Source organism: Nicotiana attenuata, unplaced genomic scaffold (genome assembly GCF_001879085.1).
Source record: "Nicotiana attenuata strain UT unplaced genomic scaffold, NIATTr2, whole genome shotgun sequence".
Lineage (NCBI taxonomy): Eukaryota > Viridiplantae > Streptophyta > Magnoliopsida > Solanales > Solanaceae > Nicotiana > Nicotiana attenuata.
This window is the reverse complement of record NW_017673239.1, coordinates 46833-56514: the sequence shown is the minus strand read 5'-3', so window position 1 is coordinate 56514 and position 9682 is coordinate 46833. Positions and strand designations below refer to the sequence as shown.

At 36.7% G+C, this 9682-nt stretch overlaps 1 protein-coding gene across 1 annotated transcript; it reads right to left on the bottom strand.

The window, feature by feature from the left end:
• Nucleotides 1-2389: 2389 nt before the first annotated feature.
• Nucleotides 2390-4108, bottom strand: LOC109215816 (F-box/kelch-repeat protein At5g43190). The gene has a single exon (XM_019379928.1). The coding sequence runs from the start codon at nucleotides 3954-3956 to the stop codon at nucleotides 2832-2834; it is 1125 nt and encodes a 374-aa protein (XP_019235473.1). The 5' UTR covers nucleotides 3957-4108; the 3' UTR covers nucleotides 2390-2831.
• Nucleotides 4109-9682: the final 5574 nt, after the last annotated feature.

Below are 9682 nucleotides of genomic sequence, written 5' to 3'. Positions count from 1 at the left end.
CGTAGAAGCGGTTTCGCAGGAGCGGGTCCCTACTCGCAGATGCGGCCCCAGCGGGCCTAGTCATTTCCGCAGAAGCGATCACTTTTTCGCACGTGCGGTCACGCAGGTGCGACCCAGGCACCACAGGTGCGGAATTCGGGCAGTGGAGTCTTTTAAAACATAACTTCAGAGATTTCTCTTTCAAATTTTCATAAAAATAGAAGATCTAGGGCAATTTTCTCAAGAGATTTTCTTCCCAAATCACAAATAAGTGTTCATTAACTGATTTCTTTCAACTCTCTAATGTTTTTCATCAACTTTTATCAATAATCCTAGGGTTTTAATGGAAGAAAATTGGGGATTTAGGTAGAGTTAGGGCTTTTTGATTAATTGGGATTTAGACCTCGTTTCGGGGTCGAATTTTGAAACTTATTGCATATTTGGGCTCGTGGGTGAATGGGAGAATGGGAGAATGGGTTTTGGTCCGAACCTTGAGTTTCGACCAAGCGGGCTCGGGGTCGATTGTTGACTTTTTGGGAAGAATGATAGGAAATATATAATTAAGCCTTTGAGTCGAATTGTTTAGCATTTATTGATGTTATTAAGTCGATTATGTCTAGATACAATTGATTTAAAGCCAAATTCAAAAGGAAAAACGGTGTTTGAGGCTTGAGTTGGCCGTGGAAGTTCGAGGTAAGTGTTTGGTCTAACCTTAGCTTGAGGGATTAGGAGTTGTGTCCTATTTGCTACATGTTACTTGTTGAGTACGACGTATAGACATGGTGACGAGTATCTATACGTTGGTGTCAAGCATGACCGTGAGTCTTAAATTGAAATTGTTGTGTTCTTAAATAATTCTACAGATGCTTAAGTTGATGATTCTCTGTATTGAGCAAGGATTATGATTATTCTCGTGGAAATTACTTATGATTGAGTATTGGTGTTAGTTGAGGTAGTTAGATGTTGGAACAAGTTTGGTTATAGCTGTTTCTCCCTTGCCGGGATGTATTTACTTATACTGTCAATTCCCTTGCCGGGATAGCGTTGTTTCTCTATTGATCCCTTGCCGGGACTCTACTTGTGCATTGGTATTGAACTGTATATGTGGATCGGATTGCACGCCGCAACAATAATATAATTGGATCGGGTTGCACGCCGCAACAGTAATAAATGATATGGATCGGGTTGCACGCCGCAACAGTAATAAATGATATGGATCGGGTTGCACGCCGCAACAGTGATAAATGATAAGGATCGGGTTGCACGCCGCAACAGTATTATTATGTTTTGGTTCGGGTTGCGCGCCGCAACAATAGAAAATACGAATTGTTTATAGATTGGCTGCGAGTTCTTCATTGCTTTGCCGTAGATTCTAAACTGTTCCTTATGCGTTTCTCTTAAATTACTGTTGGTATTGATATTCCCCGCAGCTTATACCCCCTCCCATCTTTACTTGTTTATTCCTGTTTTATTTTCCGCTACATATTATGCAACTGCACAGGTTTATTTGGTAGTCTGGTCCTAGCCTCGTCACTACTTCGCCGGGATTAGGCCAGGCACTTACCAGCACTTGGAGTCGATTTTGCTGATACTACACTCTGCACTATGTGCAGATCCCGGAGCGGCAGCTTTTGGACCGTAGCATTAGGTGGCTGCCTTCAGTCCAGCTAGAGATCCCGAGGTAGTCCTGCAGGCGTCCGCAGGCCCGACGTTCTCTTCTATCTTTATATGTATTATGTTTCCATCTACTTCCGAGACAGACAGTACTTTTCTTTCAGACGTTTGTATGTAGTATTCGTAGACAGTCCGTGATATTGTGACACCGGATTCCGGGTAGAGATGTATATTGGCGTAGTCGTACTGTTTATGGTTAATTTATCAGATTAAGTCTTCCGCTTGTTTCTATTTATCGTTAATGTTTCACTGTTGATCACATGTTTGTTTAAATTGTTAAAAAGAGCTAATAAATGAGTTAGAAATTCTACAATACGCGGCTTGCCTAGCTTCGATGAGTAGGCACCATCACGACTCCCGAGGGTGAAAAATCCGGTTCGTGACACAAAACAATCACTATAATCTCTAACGATCAACTTTACAGTATAATCTCCTACAAAAATCATTAACCTACAACTAATGGTGTTGTAGAAATAAAAGATCATCAAGAAAGATGTTTCTCCTCTTCTCCCCTCTTGGAGAAAAGTGTGCCGTTGCCTAATCGCAGACTTATCAATCCATGTGCCCCCTTCATAAAAGTTTGAAGTCTTATACTATTAAATTGGGCCAGAGCCCAGATGCCTAGTTAAATACACACACAAGTACTACCCCACATTTATTGCACGTTGATAACAAGTTGTTTTGCACAAAAATGGAGACATCAATCACCGTTAAAGATTAGAGTCATACAAAATTGTCCAAACCAAGACAAGAAACTCAATTGCCTTTTAGTTCCTTTTCTAATTGCACCAAAATTCAAAAACACCCCTCAAATTCTTTCAAACAAAAAATGCTTCCACAAGGTTTTTATATGCTAATAGATAATTTCTAAAGGCAGAAAATCAAACACAATACTACTCCTATAGTCCTACATACACCAAAACAAAAAACATAAGAACACAACATAAAAAGAGTCGAGGAACAAAAAGCAAGCTCTGTCCGTCAGACCTCTTTCTTTCTTAAGCCGAGGGTCTTTCGGAAACAACCTCTCTGCTAACTTGAAGGTAGAGTAAGGTCTGTGTACACACTACCCTCCCCAGACCCCACTTGTGAAATTACACTGGGTATGTTGTTGTTGTCGTCAGTCAGACCTCCTCAGAAGTACGCAATTTCGTCTTTCTAACAAATGGATTTTGCTATTAGACAAAAGCATATAGCTCAGGAACAAAGGAAAACCATTTGAATCCACAACTCCATTTATCAGGCAATGAAGGGCATTTTGGAAGCCAATGCCAAGTCCTTCTATTAACCTTGTAATATAAAATCTCAGGCCAAGAATAGCAACAAACACAAATCAACCCTTGATGCCAAAAGCAATAAACATGTTCATAGTTGTGGTAACAAACTGATAAAAACTTCCTACAAATAAATTCTGGCACATTCTCAACTTCCACCCAAATCTTGAATTTCTCATCCAATTCCCATAATTTCATACTTCTTGAAATCCCATTAATCCCATTTCCACTAATCAAGTACAATTTCTTATCTCCATCACTTACCAATCTAGCAAAAGTAAGCTCTATAGGCAGCTCAAAATTGGATCTTTGCCACTTCCCATTATTAAGATCCATATATACTATAAAGTAAGGCTCTGGGGTAATAAAATACAAATACCCATTATGAAAAACACCTTCTTGATTATGATTTTCATTTAAAATTAGATCAAAGCCTCCAAATTGGATCCAAGAATGAACCAAAGAATCATAGACAAAAACATGGTTGTTTGAAGATCCAATAGTAGACATCACAAACAACTTATACCCATTATTAGGTAAAGAAATTAAAGTGAGAGATTCAAAAGCAAAAGGCAAAGTTGGGAACTTAACAACCCTCGAAGTTCTTGCTAAAACATTTGTTATAATGAAAGAATTAGAACTCGGGCGAGTGAAACAAAGCAAGCCATTAGAAGAAGATAAAAGAAGAGATGAAGAAGATGGTAAAACAGGTGAAATACAAAGAGATAAGTTACGCCAATTGTTGTGAACAGTGTCAAATAAAGGGTACTGTCTAGGAAATTGTGGGTGTGAAAGTAAGAAAAATGAAGAAAAAGGTGAAGAATTTGGTGAATTAGAAGAAGAAGGGGAGTGTTTAGAGACAAAAGGAGGAGAAAATAAAAGAGTCTTGAAATGCTTACAAGTTGATCTGAGTTTCAAGAAAGTCTTCAATGGTAGAAATGAAAGTAAATATTCCAATACATCTTCTGGTAATTTACTCCATATTTTTGGATCCATTTCTTTTGCTAATACCATCTTCTTGTTTTCCATAATACTATGAAAATATCAGTTGCAGCTAATCTTTTATAGATGCTTTGCTTCTGGTTTTTGGGGTCTGGTATTGGTGAGCAACTAACTTGATTTGTTTTGACAAATTGGTTACGTGATTTTCAAGGTGGAGAAAGATAAATAGAACAAACTTATGGACAATTTAATAAGTTTAATTAATTGAGATTAATGCTTTTATGTTTTAATTGAATAAGAAAGTTGCCGTTGACTTGAAGATTGAAATTGTATGTGTGAACTTAAGATGGCATACTTGGATCAATATGAACTGGTCTTATCGGTACTGTCTAATTTTGACAATCGAAGATTTAAAATGTACTCCATTTCCTTGTCTAATATTGGATAGGAAAAAAAAGGGCGAAATAGCATATTGTTAGGTTTGTCTTAATTTTCTTAACCTATTTGGTTTTCCTATTTCTTGAAGGAAAGGGCAACATGTTTATCATAATTGGATTTTCCTTCTTGCATAAGGAAATTATAAATCTCTCTTTTTTGGCTCGTCCTTTCTTGTAGGAAAAGGTTTGGAGTTCTATAAATTGAGGATCCTTCCTTCTCATTCAGTAGCATCCATAATGTAACGGTATAAGGTTTGAGAGTTGTGTTTAGGGAGAGAACTTTACGGGACAAGTGTTAGTGTGTCACTTGTGTTTGCCTCTTCGTGAGGTTGTTCTCACGATGTTTTTGTACTCTCTTTTATATAGTGGATTGCTCATCTCCGTTGTGGATGTAGGTCAGTTGACCGAATCACGTTATATACTTGTGTCTCTTTGGTATATTTCTCGTTTTGTTGTCTGATTTATCGTCGTTCAAGGTTGGCTTTACTAACTTCCGCATGACACCTGATATTTTAGTCCTAACACATATATTGCTGGAAAATTAGTTGTGATTTTTTGGCTATACATATTGGAAACACCAAAAAGGTTTAGCTATTTATTAGATCAAAAACATAGTCCACATAAATCTTAAAGGGGTATTATATATCACTTTTAGTTCGCACCAGAAAATATTTATATTTGGTAGCCGTAAAAGTGTATAAAATTTATATATTTTTTTGTATATAATATACGATATATATCGACTGTTATTTTTCCAATTTTTTAAAAGCATCTCAAGCGCTGTAGCGACCTTTATTTGAAGTTATAATTTTAACACGGTAGCTATAGCAAGATTATTTAAGGACTAACATCATATTAAAGTTAGCAAACTACTTTTTCGTTTTTTATATTGAAAATAACGAAGGGGAGCCCTGAATCAAAATGGTATAGTTGTTTTTCGTGAGGCCTATTGGTTATAGGTTCGAGTCGTAGAATTAGTCACTATTGATTACATCAGCGTAGACTGCCTACATCACACTCCTTTGGGTGCATCCCTTTCCCGGATCTTGCAAACTACTTTTTCGTTTATCATATAAAAAATAACGAATGGGAGCTTTGGAGCAACGATAAAGTTGTCTCCATATGACCTATAGGTCAGTGGTTCGAGCTGTGAAATCAGTCGTTGTTAGTAATTATATTAGGGTAGGTTGCTGCATACATCACACTGACTTTGAGTGCGACCTTTTCTCAAACACTGCATGAGCACGAAATACTTCGTACGTCGGGCTGCCCTTTTATATTGAAAATAACACTCCGTATCCGGTGCTGGACAAAGACTTGGTTTGATGGTTGCTTACTTTCTGGGACGGCATGATTAACAGTGCAACACACGTTAGTGGTTTTGTGCACTCCCACACCCAACGAAATGAACAAACAAATAAGGATAAAAGAAAAAAGATAAAACAAATAATAGATCCTTTTTTATAAACTCTTAATGACTCTTTACTAATTTTTAAATGAAATTTAACTTAAATTTTTTATTTTATCATTAGTAATAAACTTTATAATGACAGAAATGTGATATCATATATATAATAACTTAAATATTTTACAATGACGAAAATATTATGGCTTGTTTTTAAACCACAAATTTTAAGTATTACGTACCTTTTTAAACATTACTCCCTCCGGTCTAAAATAAGTGATTTTTTGGTCTTTTTCTTGTGGTCCAAAATAAGTAATTGTGAGCACGTGATTTTTGCCCTATATGAATTACTCCCACAAATTCAAAACAAAATAATTTTTTCATTGTTTGCAATTTTGTGGATTTTTGTGGCATTTTTCGTTTGCATATCGTCTGCGCATGTTTATTTCATTTGAGTAATGAAAAATACAAAAATACTTGACATTTGCACTTAGGGTTTAATTTTGCATTTTTAGGATTAATTAGTAGTAAAGAAAATAACAAAACTAGTTCAATTCGCATTTTTAATTTTGATTTTTGATTTTTAGTAGTGTTTCTTTTGAATTTATTTGGTGTTAATTAGTCTAGGATTAGTCGAGTATTAGGAGTTAATTTGGATTTTTACTTGAATATTAGGAATTAATTTGGATTTTTAGGAATTAATTAAAATGAATAATTGAATTGAAAGATAGAAGTTTGGGTTGTTCAGATTTAATTCAACCAGGCCCAATAGATACCCCTTTAAATCCGCACAACCCAGGCCCAAAACGCCTTAGCCCAGTCCGGCTCAGAGACGCCAAAACGACGTCGTATTGCCCAAATCAATCTCAACCATCGAGGTTGATTAATCCAACGGATGGGAAGCCCCCATCATTAACTATATAATTGTCTGAACCCAGCCCCACCCCCCTCAAACCCCCTACCCTCGCTTCTCTCATCAACATCAGAGAACCCTTCATCTCTCCGTCGCCTACCACCACACGCCGCCGGCCAGAAGTCGCCTCCGCCGGCGGCGATTGTCCGATGAACCTAAAATTTACACCACGGATTCCCCATGACCTCCTCTTTCCAAACCCCAAACTTCCATGGCTCGAATCACACCCAATCTTCTCGAATATTCGAGTCTGTTGCCGCCGCCTCCGCCGCCCACGGCGGCGCCGCCCCAAATCATACCAAATTTACATTCCACAACCCCCAGGCCGCTCTAAGCTCCATTCTCATGTTTACTGCACAAGAATCCTAACCGAAGTCCTTCAATTTCACATCTAGGGTTTGAGTGTAATAGTGAGCTTCCCCCTATTCTTCTCTTGTTGTATTTCTTTCTTCTTCTGCTCTCCTCCTTTTGCTTCCTGTGATTTGACCTTGCTTTGGTAGTTGTTGTTAATTAGTTAGTTGTTGTTTGAATGCATATAGATATTAACTCAGTAAGCTTTTTCGTTTATTTCTGTTTTGATTCTTAGTTTTGGATTCCGCATATGTTCCAATAATTGTTTTGTAGGTTAATTCTTTTTCATTTTGTTTAATCCTGCGTCGGTATTTTAGATTCTAGTTTAATTTTTGTTTCGAATCTGTTTCTATCTGTCTTTGATTCATTAATCGATCCTGTTTGAAGTCCTGTTTGAATTCCAATCCCTTATGATTGTTGCTAGCTAGTGTTAATTAGTAATTATCTTTCATAATCCCATAGTTTGGTGTCTGGTTGCGAATAACCCTTAGGCTTAGTTTAGTTAACCCTAGTTAAATAATTATTTGGATATAGCTGTACTAGACTAGTAATTTCAGCATGAGTTCAAGGGCAATTTAGGTACTTAGAGTGGCACAAAAATGCTGTAGGTTAAAATAGAATACCCTAGACTCTTCTAGAATAGAGCCTTAGTGTACATTGGATAGTTTAGTGGCCATAACTTGAGCAACAAGTCAGAACATTAGGGATTATTGAATAAAATCTGAAATAAAAGAGGGGGAAAAGGTTGAGTGAGATCTGGAAGTTTCCCCCTGAAGTTTGAGGTAGCCTACCTTCCTTCTTTTTCAAGTTTTGGAGATGAGAAAAAATTCCCAAAGGTCTGAAAATCTGAAAAATCCCTAAAAATCTCTAAAAGTTTTTTGAAGGCTGAAAATTTGAAATTCAAATTCAAAACCAAAACTGAAATCTGAGAGTAGAAAGTTCATTCTAGATCATAGGTATTCGGAAAAATCAGCAAAAATAGCAGAAAATCTCATAAAAAATACTGTTTTATTAGTTTTTTAGTCTTCAGCTTCAATACCATTTCTGAGCATTCTAAGGTGTAAAAGTGAGTCGAATTTGGATTTGAAAACAAATTTGGGGTCTATTTGCCTGCTGATAGTCAACTGGATTCGATTTGAGATTTGAATCTCCTTTTATTGGTCTTCAAAATAATTTCTCTTCCACTCCTTTGCTGCTGGTTGTCATTTGCTGCTGCTGACTTCTTCTCCTTCTTATTACATTCTAATTTCCAGGTACACATCCTGTATCTCTCAGATTCTGGAATGGAATGAAGTGATGCATGTTCTTCTTATGTTGAATTCCTTATTGAATTGTAATTAATTTCAGCACTCTATCATATCTTAGTATGTAATTGATTAAGGATTGTTTAGAATTGGAGATTCATGACTGAAGTTAGCTTGTCGGTATTATGGCCGCTAGCGTTACAATACTCGCGTGAAAGAGCTTATCATAGTTATTACGAATGTTGTGAATCATTTTCAGACTTGTATGAGTGATAAAATATGATATTAGCTGTAGCTTAATAACTTTAGTTTGGTTATTATGTCAATTTAAGGTCTGCGTTTAGATTAAGATGCTATTTGGACTGTAGAAATTATATTTCAGATTTAAGAGTATACTATTAGTTATGATATGGATGAGGTTTAGCTATTCTGTCAATTTGAAGTTCTAACTCGAAAGAAGTAATAGTTCCAGAAAATAGGTTCAAAATGATTTTACATTTTCGTCCAATTCTAGTATCTCATGTTGGAGTCTAAATGGCCTAGTAAATGAATCCTAATCATGTTAATTCAATCGCTGAGTACATCAAATGTTCATAGGAGTTCAGTAGTTCAAAATTACATTGGTAGTTATCAAACTTGAATTCACTTTTATCCAAATCAATAAATCCAAATGTTTGAAGCTTGGGCTTGCCTATAGGCCCAGGGCTGATAGTCTATATCTATTGCTTGGGCTTCAACATCATTCATGCATGGCCCGGTTCCAGTCCTACTTATCTTTTAATTGGGCTTGCGTCGAGGCCCAAGGCTAGTAGCAGTCCATAGGACTAATTGATTTCGCTTTCCCTCTGTTGAATCACATTCGAAACTCAATGCTGAAGGCTTGAATTCGTTTTAAGTTTGCGGGCATAATTTTATAACACAGGTTTTGGGCCTTCCAAGCTAGGTAGCATATTTGAATTAAGAGGCTCTCCTCTTGTTCAAATGTGGACCTGAGTTTGAGACCCGAATTCCTTGAATGCTTTCTGATAATAGTCAGTTGACAATGTTAATTAATTCTAAGCCCTTTAAAGATAAACCCGATAGAAAATCCTAATATGCTCTAGGTTGGCCTTTAAATAAAAATGAGATGAGCCTCGCCAAACAAAACACATAAATTGCGGGGCCCTCTTTAAATACTTAATTAAAATACTTAGAATCCGGGGCGTGCCGTTTAGCAAATTTCACGCCCCCCCGCAAAGTAATAACACGTTAGTCGTTTTAGGTGCGCTTTTAATAATTTTACCTTCCTAAATACGGGTGTGCATTTCATGCGACCCAAATCCAAATCCCAAAACGTTGAATAAGAGGTGTCAAGGATCCGGGTGCATTTCATGTGACGTGATCCAAAAAACACGCTCTTAAACGACGTTCACTTTCATAAAAACTAATTAAAAGCGGTTAAACAATTCTAAAATTGCAATAGG

Excerpts from the sequence above, each read along its gene's own strand:
- LOC109215816 (XM_019379928.1), bottom strand. The coding sequence starts at position 3,956 with ATGGAAAACAAGAAGATGGTATTAGCAAAAGAAATGGATCCAAAAATA.